This window comes from Protomyctophum bolini, assembly GCF_963924005.1.
Source record: "Protomyctophum bolini genome assembly, chromosome: 10".
Lineage (NCBI taxonomy): Eukaryota > Metazoa > Chordata > Actinopteri > Myctophiformes > Myctophidae > Protomyctophum > Protomyctophum bolini.
Genome location: NC_137871.1, coordinates 25,106,278 through 25,124,199, shown reverse-complemented (window position 1 = coordinate 25,124,199; position 17,922 = coordinate 25,106,278). Strand labels below are relative to the sequence as shown.

The 17,922-nt window shown below is 44.2% G+C and overlaps 1 protein-coding gene across 1 annotated transcript in view; it reads right to left on the bottom strand.

The window, feature by feature from the left end:
• myot (myotilin) overlaps window positions 1–17,922 on the bottom strand; it is a 38,654-nt gene that overhangs the window by 2,646 nt on the left and 18,086 nt on the right. Inside the window, exons 10-20 of the mRNA XM_080774151.1 lie at window positions 17,254–17,555; window positions 16,337–16,504; window positions 13,309–13,461; window positions 12,026–12,173; window positions 8,479–8,516; window positions 7,361–7,499; window positions 6,499–6,706; window positions 5,362–5,527; window positions 4,005–4,138; window positions 851–942; window positions 690–727 (exon numbers count right to left, since the gene is read on the bottom strand). Of these exons, the coding sequence (XP_080630277.1) occupies window positions 690–727; window positions 851–942; window positions 4,005–4,138; window positions 5,362–5,527; window positions 6,499–6,706; window positions 7,361–7,499; window positions 8,479–8,516; window positions 12,026–12,173; window positions 13,309–13,461; window positions 16,337–16,504; window positions 17,254–17,555 (1,586 nt within the window). The remainder of the gene's footprint in view (window positions 1–689; window positions 728–850; window positions 943–4,004; window positions 4,139–5,361; window positions 5,528–6,498; window positions 6,707–7,360; window positions 7,500–8,478; window positions 8,517–12,025; window positions 12,174–13,308; window positions 13,462–16,336; window positions 16,505–17,253; window positions 17,556–17,922) is intronic.

The window sequence follows — 17,922 nt, the reverse complement described above, 5'->3', positions numbered from 1 at the left end:
TGTGTGTGTGTGTGTGTGTGTGTGTGCGCGCGCGCGCGTGCGTGCAAGTGCAAGAGGGGGTGCACTGGTTCTCAAGGTTGGGTACAGGGACCACCAGACCCCATGGGGTGATGCACATCAAACTTTTAAAAGATCAATCAATCGATTGTGATGAGTCTTGGATCAACAGAACTAACTTGGTATACGTTTAAAAGGAAAACAAATGTTTCTTAAAGTGATATATTAACAATAAAATCTCTCAACGTTTTGCCAATTATTCGGGGGGGGGGGGGCATTTGCAATCTCCTCGCGGCCCACCAGAGGGCCCGGTTGAGAAGCAGTGATTTTCTCTCTAGAGTTCCTCGCTCTCGTACAAAGGCGCGGTGGCGTGCTCCTGGGGGGCGGGGCTCTCGTACAAAGGCGCGGTGGTGTGCTCCTGGGGAGCGGGGCTCTCGTACAGGGGCGCGGTGGCGTGCTCCTCGGGGGTGGGGCTCTCGTACAAAGGCGCGTTGGCGTGCTCCTGGGGGGCAGGGCTCTCGTACAGAGGCGCGTTGGTGTCTTGCTCGGGGGTGGGGCTCTCGTACAGGGGGTCCGTGGTGTTCTGGTGGGGGGTGAGGCTCTCGTACAGCGGGGCGGTGGCCGTGCGCTGGGGGGCGGGGCTCTCGTACAGCGGGGCGGTGGCGGTGCGCTGGGGGGCGGGGCTCTCGTACGGCAGGGCGGCGGCGGTGCGCTGGGGGGCGGGGCTCTCGTACGGCAGGGCAGTGGCCGTGCGCTGGGGGGCGGGGCTCTCGTACGGCAGGGCAGTGGCCGTGCGCTGGGGGGCGGGGCTCTCGTACGGCAGGGCGGCGGTGCGCTGGGGGGCGGGGCTCTCCACCGTCAGCGTCGGCAGGTGGCTCAGAGAGGACAGCAGTTTCAACGTCTTGGAGGCAGGGGGCGCCGTCTTCATGGGAGCCGTGCTACGGGCTGCAGGGACGATGAACACACACAGCCAGAGAGAGGAGAGAATGGAATAGGAATACTGTGTTACTTATTGACAAACATTCAAAAGCATTTCATAACCTTTAAAAAACGTGCCGCGAGAAAGCCTGTCCATAAGAAGACATTAATTACAGTGGCTCAGGGGTACAGTAGCCTCGGGAACACAGACGTTTTTATTTCCAGGGAGGAAAGAAAGTCTGCGGCCGAGTCCACTTCAATTGACCTATAGCTAATCCCCTCCCCAAACTTCTATGGTCCAATCACAACTAAGCATAACATGGGTTAGACAAACCTCTCCACCAATAGTTTTCCTATAATGATAAAACATTGTTTTAAAAAATATGTCACACGCATATCTTTCCAGTGCATACGGCAGGCCATGTTGACGGATTTGGAAGAGATTTTGAAGGTCCTTTTTCAAAAAATGAACCAGTATTTAATGTGTAAAATCCATGATATTTACATTGGAATGAATGAGCCCGGCTGGAAAGTGTCCAAGTGGGAGTGTTTAAGTGGTGCATCCTAGCAACATTTTATAAGCATTGCGTTATACTTAAAAAATAGCAGATCTACCTGCTATGTGGCGCAAATCTTTGAATATATATTCTTTCACAGCGAACGTTTTTAACTAAAATCTTTGCTTCTGGGGTGTCCCTGGAACAACATATATTCACATGGGGGTCGGCGGCCAATTACTTTTTTTTTTTTCATGTCAAGTTTTCCTTGACATGAAAATGTTTGAGAACGACTGACGTAGAAACATGGAGTTTTTCGGAAAACTGTCAGAATTTAGAAGGCATTTGTAGAATCGCCCTCGGGTGTAAATGGATTAAAAGAGCAGTTCAGCACTAATCTTGCAGCTCTATTTTGTGCTATATGGAGTTTTTTTTTAATATCTCTTTTAGCAGCAGACAATCAGAGATATGACAATGAGTATAATAATAATAAATAAATAATACATGACTATTGCAGTATTATGTATTGCAGCTATCGCAGCAGATGGCAAGCTGTGCGAACGAAAGTTGAGAAACCTAATAGCCAGCCCATAATAAGCATGCTGTCGGCTGTGTCTACAGCAGGGTTTCTCAAAGTGACACAAGACCAGGGCTGCCACAGAATACTTTGATAATTATTTGGAATTTATTTATACATATCACTTTAGACCAGTGTTGTTTTCGTCGACAAAAACTAAGACGAAAAATGTCCGTCAACTACCTTTTTCCACTGACGAAAACTAAATGGAAACGACATGAAAACTAAGCTATGATGACTAAAACTAAGACTAAATATACTGACGATTTCGACATAAAAAGTAGACTAAAATGTTAGGAAGGGACTAGTGGATAAGAAATCCAGTATAAGTAATTTTACACTCATGGTTGGATGCTGAAAATAGCAGATCTACAAGCTCACAGCTATGTTACAGATGCCTTCTGGGGCTCGCGTCAATGCAGACCAGTCTCTCGTCTTTAGCGTAAATAAAAATTATGTTTTTGCTACTCACCAAAACAAAGGCGGGTTGTGTCATTAGAAAGCCTACTTTCCTTAGTGGAAGCACTCTGAGCCCCCCACCACATGTATAAAAGGTACTTTTTGGCCAGAAAGGGATTTTTGTTCACCGGAGGAAAAATATTCTGTATGAGGGTTTCTCTTGGCAATATCGGTAGAGAGCACAGTGGACTAAAAGTATTTTCTTTTCTCCGGTCTTTTGGCCAAAAACTACCTTTTATACGTGTGGTGGGGGGCTCAGAGTGCTTCCACTAAAGAAAGTAGGCTTTCTAATGACACAACCCGCCTTTGTTTTGGTGAGTAGCAAAAACATTGTTTTTATTTACACTTTTTATTCATGCTGGTCTGCATTTATACTGCACTGCAAGTATAGACTATACTATAGGGATGTGACGATGAGACATTTTGGCCGATATCGATATAATCAATTGCCGTTATGGCCGATAACCGATATTACCGACATCGATATGATCTCATATCTGTATTGAAAAATTATAATAATTTTGTCAAATTCTGAAAAAACACATGAAACAGGGTATCTGCACTGCAGACTTATAGGCAAGTCAGATTTAACTTTAATACCTTTTATATTTAATATTGTGAGCTTGTAGATCTGTTCAAGCTGATTAATGAATCGGTCTGATTGATTAATCGATCCGATGCCGATTAATCTAAAAACAACTAGACTTGGCCGATACCGATGTCTGCCATGTGTTTGTTAATCTCCCATCACTAGACTAGAGTATCGACGTCCTGACATCATTAATCTCCCATCACTAGACTAGAGTATCGACGTCCTGACATCTTTATTCTATTGGAAATACATTGGGTCATCCAATATTGGCATTGTGTTCCAAAGTTCTGTCAGGAGTTTCATTATTTTGATAACGTCTGTGTTTGGAGTAAATTGATTTATGTTCTTACTCTTTGGATATATTAATACCTTTTTTTTGGTTTGTTTGTCTGGTACATTTTAAAATTGCCAGGCTCCTTTGTTTATTCTTGGGACACAGTGAAAATAGCAGATCTGCATGCATGCTCACAAGCAATGACAATAAATTGAATAAGTGCTTAATTCATAATATATTTGTCTAAGTTAGAGTCCCAAGAGTCCCTTCCTAGAAATGAAGTCGGGTGTAATGGAAGCCATATAGCTTCACAGTCTATTGGGTTTCTTCATTTGTTTGATGAGGCTATACGGCTAAGGGCTCACATAGCAGGGGTGCTCCCCATCTGTTGTTTTACTTTGGACTGCTATGGCAACTACCGTGCTAGCAGGCTCCTACGCACGGACATGCACGCACACATGCACGCACACATGCACGCGCACAGTCGCACACACAGTCGCACACTGTGCATGTAGAGCCTATTGCAAGCCTAACTCCCCAAATCATTTTTAACCACAAAAGCAACAATTTATCTTGTGAGGTCCAGGATATAATGCTCTTCACAATGTCTATCCCTCTTCTACTGTCATTCTACTGGGGAATTGTGAGGATGTTTGGGCCTCATAACAAGGATAGTAATACAATACTTACTTCCTACGTCCAGTCTGGCGTTGCACGTGGACATGCCTGCTTCGTTGATGGCAGACAGGGTGTACCAACCGGCGTCTGTCTTCGTCACCCTCTCTATCAGCAAACACTGTCTGCCTGAGCCGTCCTGATACAGACTAGACAGACAGACAGATTGATTGATTGAAGTATTTATTAACAGATTGCAGAATTACAGTACATTTCAAGCACAACTCAATACAAAAACTGTTAACTGTGAGTGGACGACACCATAACGCTTTACAGTTGTTTACAAGAGGGTCCACCGTTTTCAATTCATCATAACATTTAGAGGCGTACACATATACACTTCTAAAGAACAGAAAATCCTCATAAAGCAGGTAAAAAGGGAAAATAATACACATACAGGGTGGTTGGGGAATTCAGATTTTACGGGGGCCAATTTCGAATTGCAGCCGTCCGTAGGTGCCCTTTGAGAGCAGTTTTGAAGAAGTCAAGGGATTCACAGTTGGTAGGGCGTTCCACATTTTCGTGGCATAGGAGCGAAATTAATTTAGTCCCTTTTTTTTGCGGAAGAGAGCAGAGAGATAAACAGATACAGACATTGAAAGGTTTGTCCCCAATAAGGTTGTGCAACATGCTGGAGGAGAAAATAAATGCCTTTTTGTTTCAAAAAAAGGTTTAAGGTATTTAAGGTATTTTTTGCCAATAAAGTTTGATTTTAATCTACAGTAATAGGCTCTATGCACAGTGCACATCATGCACACGCCATGTGTCTTTACACAGGTGTTACTGATGTAAAGGCTCTGCTCCATTTAGACTAGTGTGCTGTACGTGGTTCTCAAAGTTTTTAAATTTCAAGGACCCCCATAACTCGGAGAGTGTACAAATGGAACCAAATTAATCCTGCAAGGGTCCATTTGGTTCCATTTGTACACTTTGCGTTACACACCCATACGGGGCCATTTGGAACCCACCCAAGGACACTTTGAGACCCACTGGTGTAGCAGAGTGTTTCCAGTGAGCCAACATGCACAGTATCAGCACCCTGACTCTGTTTGACCACAATGGAACAGAGCCTTCATTAGTATCATCGGTAACACCTGTGAAGGAAGTCGGAAGAGGCCCGGAAGTGACTACAAGGGCTCCATTTTCGTCTCCGCTAAACCCCTTATCCCTAAACTTCTTTGCTTTTATTTACTATTTAAAAAAAACATTTTTGAATAGTTCAATTAGCCAATCTACATTGACACATTGTGAGCTTGTAGAAGTAAAAGAAAAGGCAAAGAAGTTTAGGGATTTGGGGTTTAGCGGTAAAATGGAGCCCTAAATGCTCAGTACCAGAACGGTAGCCATGATGGTCTCCGGTCGGCCCACCCACCTCATTCTTTTGGGGTCGATGCGCAACATGTCCTTGTCCTTCTTCCAGAAGAGCTGAGGGGGGGGCGAGGCGTCCACTTTACACTCTAGCCTGACCATGTCGCCCTCTAGAGCGCGGGAGTTCAGCATCTTCTGCGTAAAGGTTGGCGGGCGGAGGACCTCCTGGGCTACAGCGCGGGCAGACAGACAGACAGACAGACAAGGAGGCAGGTTTATTTTGTAAAGCAGTGGTTCTCAAACTGACCCCTACATTGAACAAATTTACATTTATTTGGCCATGTACGCCCCCCATCTGAAAATGGTTATGCCAGAGACCCCTACTCCCCTAGAAGAGAATATTTAAGAAAAACAATTTTGCAGACACTCCGCTGTGTGTCGTGTTCCACTATACGCCTCTCAGCCATTATAAAATACACAGTAACCTGAGACCTCTTGTTTTAATTTATAACCCTCGCCCAACACGTACAGACCTAATGGTGAAGTCTAACCCTATAACCCTAACCCAACACGTACAGACATAATGGTGAAGTCTAACCCTATAACCCTAACCCAACACGTACAGACATAATGGTGAAGTCTAACCCTATAACCCTAACCCAACACGTACAGACATAATGGTGAAGTCTAACCCTATAACCCTAACCCAACACGTACAGACATAATGGTGAAGTCTAACCCTATAACCCTAACCCAACACGTACAGACATAATGGTGAAGTCTAACCCTATAAATCAGTGGTTCCCAAACTTTTTCATGTCAAGGAGCCCCACATTTACACTAATTATCCCCCCATGGGGACCCGCATAAGAGAAGATTTTTACGGCTCTAGCAGTGATTCTCAACACGTTTAATTTCAAGGACATACATTAGTCTACGGACCCCCATTTAATGGTATTTCTATCTCTGGGTACCCTAATTTATATTGTAAAATCAATGTCAATTTAGAGTGTACAAATGGACCCGTCTATTTGGAACCATTTGTACACTCTCAGAGTTACAGACCCATAAGGGTCCATTTGGATCCATTTGTACACTCAGAGTTTCAGACTCATAAGGGTCCATTTGGTTCCAAACTATCATTTATCTGGGGGACCCCTGGAACTCCCTCAAGGACCCCTAATATATCAATAAGTCTCACCCAACACGTCCAGCCTCATGGTGAAGCGGCTCTCTCCGGCGCGGTTGCGCGCCACACACTCGTACACGCCGGCGTGGTGCACCGTGACGATCTCGATGATGAAGGACAGCATGCCCTTCTCGCACACCAGCATCTTGTGGTAGTCGTCGGGGCGGATGGCCTTGCCATCCAGGTACCAGCACACGTCTGGGGTGGGCAGGCCTCCCACCTGCATGTATGCGGGGGGGGGTGGGGGGGGAGAGAATCGACTCAAATGTTTAGACCTGAGCTCGATTCTGCAAATGTCTTCTAAATCCTGACAGTTTTCTGAAAAACCTCATGTTTCTGTCAGTCGTTCTCATACATTTTCATGTCAAGGACCCCCAAAATATATATGTATTTGTATACTGAAAAGAATATACATTCAAAGATTTGCGCCACATTTTCGCGATTTTTCTAAAATAGCAGACCTACAAGCTCGTAGCGCGACTCGGTGCCGCTAAAGTCTAAAGTTTTCAAATGTTTAGTACAAATACCTCAAAATGGTACTTAACCGAATGCATGCCAAGAACGAGGGACCTCGTTCTTCTCTCCACGACCCACCTGTGACAAAACGAGGGAACTCGTCTTTCTTTAATTCTTCTTTAATTTCTTCAATTTCTAAAAAACGTAATTTTTAAAAATGTATTAAAAAAAAAAGTTCGACACACAGATCCGCCGCGCACTGCTCCCATAATATGGCGCTTGAATTGTTTCCGGGTTAAACAGGAAGTGGGGGGGGGGGCTTCCTAGCAGTACAACCAGCTACATTTTCGATGCGATGCGATACAAACTCACAAATGTGCGAGAGTTCGTGCTTGCGTGCGTGCGTGCGTTCGCTGACCTTGAAGTCGATCCTGCAGAAGCGCCCCTCCTCCACGGTGAGGTCGGGGGGGATCTGCATGAAGCGAGGGGCGTAGCATTTCTCCTGGATAGCCGGGCCCTCATTGCCCCGGTCGTCTGACCCCGAGTGATGCTTCCCCCTGACAGACACACAGACAGAGAGAGAGAGTTATAGGCAGGCAGGCAGGCAGACTGTGTGTGTGCGTGTGTGTGTGTGTGCGTGAGTGTGCACGCGTGTGTGTGTGTGTGTGTGTGTGCGGCTGTGCGCATGCGCGCGTCCAGGGGTTGACACTAAGGTCTCTGTGCTTGTCCGGCAAGTACAGGTCATGTTCTACTTGCCCGAAATGTAAATGAATTGTCTATTATAAAATATAGGTCAAATTTGAATTACCGTTCAATTTACACGTATTTATGTTTACTTTCTGGGGCTGTGCGAAAGAAAATGTCATACCTCCATATAGCTATGCAGAATATGAATATGTGTTCACACTTGTTTTTGTTTTGTTTTTTATATATTTTTGAGTGGTGCAACCACTCCTATAGACAGCTATCTGTGTGGCTGTGTCCCTGGGTCTGTCCCTGTGTCCCTGGCTGTGTCCGAGCACGAAAATAGCGTTGTAGCGTGTGTTCACTACCAAGTGTCAGCCTAACACACAGACATAGGCTTTATATTCTTTAATCCATGTTTTGATCGGATCACATCGATAGCTATCTCTCATTAGCATCCCAGTGTAAAGTGTGACAGTGGACGCGGCCATTGTGAAGATGCATTCACTTGCACTCTTATGTGCTGCTTTTAATGGCCTGTATTTCCAAAGCGGCACAATGAATGTCTTTTCTGGTGAAAACAAGGTTTTTCAACAGCCGACAGCAGCCGCTGTGATACTCGCAGTCGGGTTTTTTTCTGCACCGAGCGAGAGGACAACAACCGGTCAAGACACCACACACACAGCATTACGTCATCGTAACATCCTGTTACGGATATTTGGCTCTTCAAAATAAGGGTTGAAACCGGAAAAACCTTGGCAATGCGCGATAAATAGATGAATTAATCCTGGCGGGCATTGGGTTTTATAGATAAAAAAATGATTTCTGCCTGACAACGATGCGTATATTTACCATAGACCTCCTGTGTGCCGTCCCTCCGGTGCCTCTGGCTGTAACACAGACAAAACAAACAACAAATGATTAATTAGCCTAGCATTGGCTTCTCAAACATCTGCATGACATGTATTGGGCCGTGGACGGAACGATTCTGCGGCAGGGACCCCCATTGACTTTTCCAGAGTTTGGAAACGCTCGCTTTAAGCAGAGCAACGTCCTGCTGCCTCCTGCGTTATGTGCAAATTCATAACAGGTGGTTACGCAGGGTTGAGTGATACCCAACGAGCACTTCCAAACTCCAACTCCACACAGACACAAATAATCACCTGCAAGGACAGAAAGTAGCTCATAAGATGTCTACAGTGCAGTGTTGTTTTTGCCATAGTCAATTCAATAGTTTTCATTTAGTTTCAGTCACATTTTAGTCACCAGGAATGTTTTAATGTTAGTCTAGTTTTAGCCTACTAAATATCATAATATTTTAGTCGACTAAATCTACAGTTTATTTAGTCGACTAAAATGTATTTTGGCGGGCATTGATGCCGTCGTAATGACAGATTTTACACTTGCATGCAACCAAGTGTAAAATGACATACTGGATCTCAACGAAATTGTCAGTATATTTAGTCTTAGTTTTAGTCATCATAGCTTAGTTTTAATTTAGTTTCCATTTAGTTTTCGTCAGTGAAAAAAGGTAGTCGACAAAAAAAATGTTGTCGTAGTTTTAGTCGACGAAATCAACACTGCTAGTTATTAACATAATGGCAAGATGGCTGCAGTGTGCATACGGTGTCTCCCTGTTCTACTATTGAGACGTTTTGATTGTAAACACAGGATCATTCTGACATGGATTGTGTGTGCACGTGTGTGTGTGCACGTGGAACATGGTTTTAGTTGACAAAATGAACACACAAATGCACGTGTGTGTGTGTGTGTGTGTGTGTTAATTTTGTCAACTAAAACCATGTTCGTCAACGACCTTTTCACTGATAAAAACTAAGCTATGATGACTAAAACTTTGACTAAATATATTGACAATTTTGTCAATGAATACAAACTAGACTACAATGTTATAGGGAGGGACTAGTGGAGAAGATAAGTCTGTCATGCTACGGAAATAGATCTAGTAGCTCATAGCTCGTTGCAGACGCGTTGTGAGTCGACTAAATCATGTGTAGATTGTGTGTGTGCGTGTGCGTGCGCGTTAACACAATAGCCCTGTTGTCACCAACAAGAGGGGGCTCATTCTCCGAAACCAGGCTGGAAATAGCATCTGAAAATCCTGGCTAGAGAGGTGTGTGCGTGTCGCTGTGTGTCGCGCGCGTGCGCGCGGAAGAGAACATTTTGGCACAAAACACTGGGAGCTAAAGTATGTGCAGGCTTTCTGCACATATACTCAGCATGTAGGACAGAACAACCGTGCGTGCACACACACACACACACACACACACACACACACACACACACACACACACAATCAACTCAACTCCCCAACAGAACAAGAGATTACGGAGGCTTGACTGTTCTATAACAGAACAGTGTAAAGCTGGACCCTTATACTGTACTTACAATAGGATCATAGACTGTGAAAAAACCCTCACTCAACTCACAATACGATTCGCATCATGATGCGATTCTTCACGACATTGCACAGAGCGCGCAAGTAATAGTTTTCGTCCAGTGCTTCGATGCGTATGTCGCCGTTTGATGTGTATGCGCCGTGCCAGTGTATGACGTAATGACTACTTGTGCTTTGATATGGCAGTGGTGTCAGATTACATACATGTATACATAGGGGCATTACCTGTAATCCCCCCGTTGGTTACGTCATCATTGAGAGCTAGTTGTACCAGTTATACCCTGACGTCATATGCTGCTACGATACATACGCATCAAACGGGGCATACGCAAAGTAATCACATTATACCTCTAATTAACTTACAAATTACATATACAGTACATATACATAGAGGCATATCGACATATACGTCACCATCGAAAGCTGTCACTCATCCGTATTAATTAGAACATTTATTTTCATCAGATATTGATGACTGTATTCAGTGTTCACACTATGTAGAATGTATTTCTGTATTTATTTTATAGATAGAAACTTTTACCATACTTCACAATACTACTTTTTGAGTCGTGCAACCACTCCTACAACCAGCAATGTCTGTGCGTACCTAGCTACACTTGTATCTATGTGTATCTGAGCACGAGTATATGACTTATTAGTACTAGTAGGGGGCGCCAGAAACAGAGAGAGAGATATAGTGCTGCAGCCTGCTTTGTTGCCTGCTAATGAGAGAGAGAGAGAGAGAGGGGGGGGGGGTTGCACCACTCAGTTCACACAGGTGTGATTTTTTAATATTTCAAACGTTCTTTCACAGAGAAGCTGAGATTTGACAGTTTGTAGCGGTCGACAGTATATTTGCGCGCTCTGCTTGCGCACTAGTAGGCCATTTATTATATGGCCTACTTGTGTGCAACAAGCAAGTAGGCACTCCACAGAGTGCAGTTTTACAGTTCTAGTTATTATTATTTCTCTTACTCAAATCCAGTATATGTTCTTTCTCTTTGAATAGTCTCCACCATGCCGAAGGCATGCGGAGAGAGTATGTTTTGCACTCCGTGTGTGTGTAGTGTGTCTGCGTCAGTCTGTGTACAGCTAATCTCCGGCACCGTTAACCCGGTCGATGCCCCAAATCTGCCCCAAATCTTCCAGAATGGCCAACAGGAGGCTTTTGAAAAACACTTTTTCATATTACTCCTCATCTTTACACACTAACTCTATATTCGTGTGTGTTCAAGACGGATCTGTCCGATATTTCATATTCCATCCTAATTGGCTAACATTGGCTTTCAAAGTTTGCAGGATTGGCCCGTTTTGAACAAAAACCCTCAAATCATGAACGCAGCTTGCAATTTAGGTGAAATCTTTCACTGACTTTCCTACTAGGCTGAGGAATATATCCCACCCTTTTCACATTGGCCTGTTATAGCGCCACCAACGGATGGATTTAAGCAAAACACATTTTTGGAACAAAATGCCTCAAATCATCCAATTGCCATCAATGGCGTAAGAAGAAATGGGACCCTTTTCACATCGGCCTATTATAGCGCCACCAGGAGGCCACAACCTTACCTGCCCTGTTAGAGAGTGAGACCTGTGCCCCGAGAAAGCCCTGCCTTCAGTCTTACCTGGTCTAGTTGTGAGTCTAAAAGGCTGTCTTGGTCGAACATATAGGATGCATTGTCCGGACCCAGCAGCCTGCGGGCCATACGCTCCTCATGGGAGAGTTTCTGTTGGAAGGGAGGGAGCCATACGCACGCACTTTAAATAAACAGGCAGAGTGTGCACGGCACGCACACACACACACACACACACACACACACACACACACACACACACACACACACACACACACACACACACGCACAGAGCCTTATGCTGCTCATTGGACTGTTGGCTTACTAATTTATTTAGCGGGGGGGGGGGACGTGTTTCTAAACTGTAGTTGCTTGTTGTCTAAATGTTGTTTAAGGGGGGACGTCGAACCTGACTGGTCCTCCTCCGAGCATCCTTGGAGCGCAGCTTCTTCTCCAGGTCTTGGATCAGGGCGTCCTTGGAGCCCTGGATGTCGTCGTCCGAGCGGGCCGACGACGGCCGGGGGGCCATGGCCTTCTTCAAGATGGGCTTGGGAAGGCTGGGGAGAGATTCAAGATTTAATACTTTATTGCCATGTCGGCGGCGGTTGCTCAGGGGTAGAGTGGCTGGATGGTAACCTGCAAGGTTGCCAGTTCGAACCCGGGCTCCCCCGGAGTTAGTGTCGCTGTGTCCTTGAGCAAGACACTGAACCCCTAATTGCTCCTGATGTGCTGGTTGATGCCTTGCATGGTTTCCTCTGCCATCGTCGGTGTATGAATGTGTGTGTGAATGGGTGAATGTAATGCACATGTAATGCACAATCTATGTAAAGCGCCTTGGATGAAGGCGCTATATAAATGCACCATTTACCATTTGCTGATGTCAACAGAGTTGATTGGAATTTGTTTCAGTGCTCTAAAAATAGAAATACAAACACATATTGACCTCTCACATGATACTCGCTGTAATCTCTCCCCGCCCCTTTATTCCATACTGTACACGTTTTTCCCGTTTTAAAGGACCACTTCACCACTTTTCAACCTATCTTCATATAATAGGTCCTCACTAATAATCATGATAAAATGGCACGATTTTTTCCTACTCATAGGAGGGCTGTGGGCAGTTTAGAAACCGTCTTCCAGTGACATCATCATTAGGCAGACTTTTTTTTAAACAAGATCTTTTTACAAAAATGTTTAGATTTTCATTATCGTGAGAATGATGGCTTCCATTTTCGCATTGCAAATATTCAGGACTAGAAAGCCTACAGTTTCTATTAGCTTGTATTCCCCATCGATGATGTCACTGGAAGACGGTTTCTGAACTGCCCACAGCCCTCCTATGAGACACAGACCGAGTAGAAAGAAATTGTGCCATTTTTTCATGATTATTAGCGAGGACCTATTATATGAAGATAGGTTGAAAAGTGGTGAAGTGGTCCTTTAACTGTTTTTTTTTTTTTTTGCATAGAAGTATTTCAATGTTCTGATGAATTGAAAATGGAGGACCCTGATGAAAGTATTTTCCTGGTTATAACCTCATAGCAGTTTCTTGTACCTGTACTTTTGTTGAAATTAACTTAACCCGCTTATTGCCCTTGACAGTTTTCAATCAATCGATCAGTTGATTGACAATCAATCAAACAATCAATCAATCATACTTTCACTAGGTGCACGGCGGTCTGTGTGACTCACATGTGGGGCGTGGCTTTGTAGGCGGAGGGTAGGGAGACCACGGCGGGGGCCACTCTGTTCTGCTGGTGGGTGGGGAGGGGCTGGGGGTAGGAGGAGGAGCCTGGAGGAGGCGGAGCCCTGGGAGCAGGCCTGGAACAGTTATTACCTGATCGCCTAATCAGAATGATTTCACATAATTACAGTTATCTTTTGCTTATTATTATTACATGGCTTGGTGGAATGCTTGATTCTGATTGGTCAATCGCTGAATTTAGCAGTGTGTTATTTCTTGATAACAGACCGCTCCGCTCTATAACAGACCGCTGCCTAATCAAAGGAACAAGCTGCGTGGCTCTGCCCAGCTTGATTCACTGCTGTTTCCAACATGACAGCCATGTAAACACACACACAATGTCATTTACAGCTAAACATTGCTCTCAAAAATGTTTTTAAAAACATTTGAGCTAGAAATAGACGAAGCAGATACCCGAAATTGGATTCTATTTGATCAACTCACTTCCTTGTTTTCCTGAGTGCTCCAGCCCTGCAGCTGGGCAGACGCAGCCAGCGGGAATACTTTTTTTGTTGTGTTTTGGATCGATTTATTAATTTCTATTAGGTAGCCATGTAATAAGCGGGATAATATCTGGATAGGTGGTCATTGTGGAGTGAACTATATATGTAAGGATAATATCTGGATAGGTGGTCATTGTGGAGTGAACTATGTAAGGATAATATCTGGATAGGTGGTCATTGTGGAGTGAACTATGTAAGGATAATATCTGGATAGGTGGTCATTGTGGAGTGAACTATGTAAGGATAATATCTGGATAGGTGGTCATTGTGTAGTGAACTACAGTATGTAAGGATAATATCTGGATAGGTGGTCATTGTGGAGTGAACTATGTAAGGATAATATCTGGATAGGTGGTCATTGTGGAGTGAACTATGTAAGGATAATATCTGGATAGGTGGTCATTGTGGAGTGAACTATGTAAGGATAATATCTGGATAGGTGGTCATTGTGGAGTGAACTATGTAAGGATAATATCTGGATAGGTGGTCATTGTGGAGAGAACTATGTAAGGATAATATCTGGATAGGTGGTCATTGTGGAGTGAACTATGTAAGGATAATATCTGGATAGGTGGTCATTGTGGAGTGAACTATGTAAGGATAATATCTGGATAGGTGGTCATTGTGGAGTGAACTATATGTAAGGATAATATCTGGATAGGTGGTCATTGTGGAGTGAACTATATGTAAGGATAATATCTGGATAGGTGGTCATTGTGGAGTGAACTATGTAAGGATAATATCTGGATAGGTGGTCATTGTGGAGTGAACTATGTAAGGATAATATCTGGATAGGTGGTCATTGTGGAGTGAACTATGTAAGGATAATATCTGGATAGGTGGTCATTGTGGAGTGAACTATGTAAGGATAATATCTGGATAGGTGGTCATTGTGGAGTGAACTATGTAAGGATAATATCTGGCTAGGTGGTCATTGTGGAGTGAACTATATGTAAGGATAATATCTGGATAGGTGGTCATTGTGGAGTGAACTATATGTAAGGATAATATCTGGATAGGTGCTCATTGTGGAGTGAACTATGTAAGGATAATATCTGGATAGGTGGTCATTGTGGAGTGAACTATGTAAGGATAATATCTGGATAGGTGGTCATTGTGGAGTGAACTATGTAAGGATAATATCTGGATAGGTGGTCATTGTGGAGTGAACTATGTAAGGATGATATCTGGATAGGTGGTCATTGTGGAGTGAACTATGTAAGGATAATATCTGGATAGGTGGTCATTGTGGAGTGAACTATGTAAGGATAATATCTAGATAGGTAGTCATTGTGGAGTGAACTATGTAAGGATAATATCTGGATAGGTGGTCATTGTGGAGTGAACTATGTAAGGATAATATCTGGATAGGTGGTCATTGTGGAGTGAACTATATATGTAAGGATAATATCTGGATAGGTGGTCATTGTGGAGTGAACTATGTAAGGATAATATCTGGATAGGTGGTCATTGTGGAGTGAACTATGTAAGGATAATATCTGGATAGGTGGTCATTGTGGGGATATAATTCCCTGTCGGTGAATTATCTCCCGACAATGACCACTTAGCCAGATATTAGCCCTTACATAATCGTCAATCCTTTCCATGTTTAAAAATAGCAGATCCACAAGTACCAGAAATACAAATTGTAACATTACAAATAGAGCACCAAAGTATGACGTCAATATCGCTAGAGGGTGCTATAACACTGGTTAGTGTATTTTTTAAATTTGTATTAGAATCCTCATAGGACATAGGGGGATCTTAGATCGCCTATTATATAAGAACTGTTTTATTTGTATTATAATCCTCATAGGGGGATCTTAGATCGCCTATTATATAAGAACTGTTTTATTTGTATTATAATCCTCATAGGGGGATCTTAGATCGCCTATTATATAAGAACTGTTTGAAAAATAAACAAATCATCTCGGCGGTTTCACTCATATCGATATGAAGAATCAACTGACTGAGAGAAAATGCTATTGTTATTGTTACTGCTGCCGAATTAGTTACATTTTCTCTAGAAACAGACTGTATCAAATATGATTGACTGACCTGTCGTAAACGATACAGAGCCACCTCCCCGGCTATACCGGCGAGACCGTTTGTTTAATTTTTGGACCACAATTCTTATATAAGACGATGTTAACAGTTCTGCCATGTTCTGGGCTGCTAGGGCTTCTGGGAAAATGAGTTAAATGCAAGTGAACAGGGTTTGTTTGGACTACAACATGCTGTGCTGGCTGTTTTCATTCGCATTGTAATGGCAGCATGTTTTTCTCTTCAACAACAAACCATGGGACTATTTTCCGCCGGATTTCCATTAATCAAAGCTGCAAATACTTTGGCGTATGCTCCAAAGGTAATAGATCAATCCTGGCAGCCTAGATAGGATGGATAGATTAATCTAAGGCCCCGAAAGTGTTAAGAAGATCCCGAGTGGCGTGTGTCCATGGTGACAGCCCTATACCTGGGAGAGGAGGGGGACAGCTGGGAGGAGGCCGGCGAGGAGGAAGTGGTTGAGCCCCCGGGCAGGACGGAGCACAGGTAGGCGGCGGGCGCCGACCAGCGTGCGTCCGTGGCCAGGGTGGGGTTGGAGGGCAGCGTGGCGCTGCCCAGCCCGGTGGCACTCGGCATGCTGAGGGGAGGGAGAGAGAGAGAGAGAGAGAGAGAGAGAGAGGGGGGAGATAGAGAAGGAGAGACAGAGGTGGGAGGGTTTATTATAGTCTGTTGGAAAAAAAATCTAATAATAATATATTTTAGTTAACTGAAATAAAAAGGCCTATAATAAAAAAACGGTAAACGTTAACCAACACGAAACTGTGTTGTTTCCACAAGTAACTAAAATGTCTTGTCAGTATCCTATGCGTTTTTCCTATAATTTTAAACATTTAAAACAATTTAAGAAAACGTGTTGTATCGCCATTGCGGCAGATCTGCTATTGAGTCTCACTCCTGACTACCCCCCCCCCCTCTTTAAAAAAGAAAACGAAATTAAAACGAAGCGTTTTCACGAAATTAAATAAAAAATAGCAAACCCGCTTTAAAAGCTAATCATAAAATGAAATGAAATAATGAAAAATGTCAACTGCATGGCTGGTCCTATACTAACTAGGGGTGAGGGTGATGGTGCTATGCCCACCTGGGGGTGAGGGTGATGATCCTATATAACTATGGGGTGAGGGTGATGGTGCTATACCCACCTGGGGGTGAGGGTGATGATCCTATATAACTATGGGGTGAGGGTGATGGTGCTATACCCACCTGGGGGTGAGGGTGATGGTGCTATACCCACCTGGGGGTGAGGGTGATGATCCTATATAACTATGGGGTGAGGGTGATGGTGCTATACCCACCTGGGGGTGAGGGTGATGGTGCTATACCCACCTGGGGGTGAGGGTGATGGTGGAGCGCATGGGCGCACTGCGCGGCAGCGGTGCGACGGTGGGGAGGGGAGGGGAGGAAGGGAGTGAGCTCAGGTTGGAGGAAGAGGACGGGGAGGATTTGCCCCCTGTAGTGCCGTTGGCCTGCATCTGTGTCTGGGCCTGCATCTGCGTCTGGGCCTGCATCTGTGTCTGGGCCTGCATCTGTGTCTGGGCCTGCATCTGTGTCTGGGCCTGCATCTGTGTCTGGGCCTTGGTTTGGCTCTGGCTCTGGCTGAGGCTCAGCGTCTGAAACTGGTGCTGCGTCTGTGTGACAGAGAGAGAGACAGTCTTGCAGTTAGTTAACCCATTTTGACCTGAGGACAATTCTACAATGTCTTCTAAATCCTATACAGTATACACAGTTTTATGAAAAACCCATGTTTCTATGTCAGTGGTGCTCAACCTTTTTCATGTCAAGGACCCCCAAAAATATCTGGATTTGGCTAAGGACCCCCATCTGAAAATATGTTGTTCCAGGGACCTCCCAGAAGCAAAGATTTGAGTTAAAAACATTTGCTCTGAAAGAATATATATTCAAAGATTTGCGCCACATTTCTAGACCATTCTAGACCAGAGCGGCCAATGCGTTCCTCCAGGCTTTCATTTTTTGCGCAGACGGAAATTAAAGCCT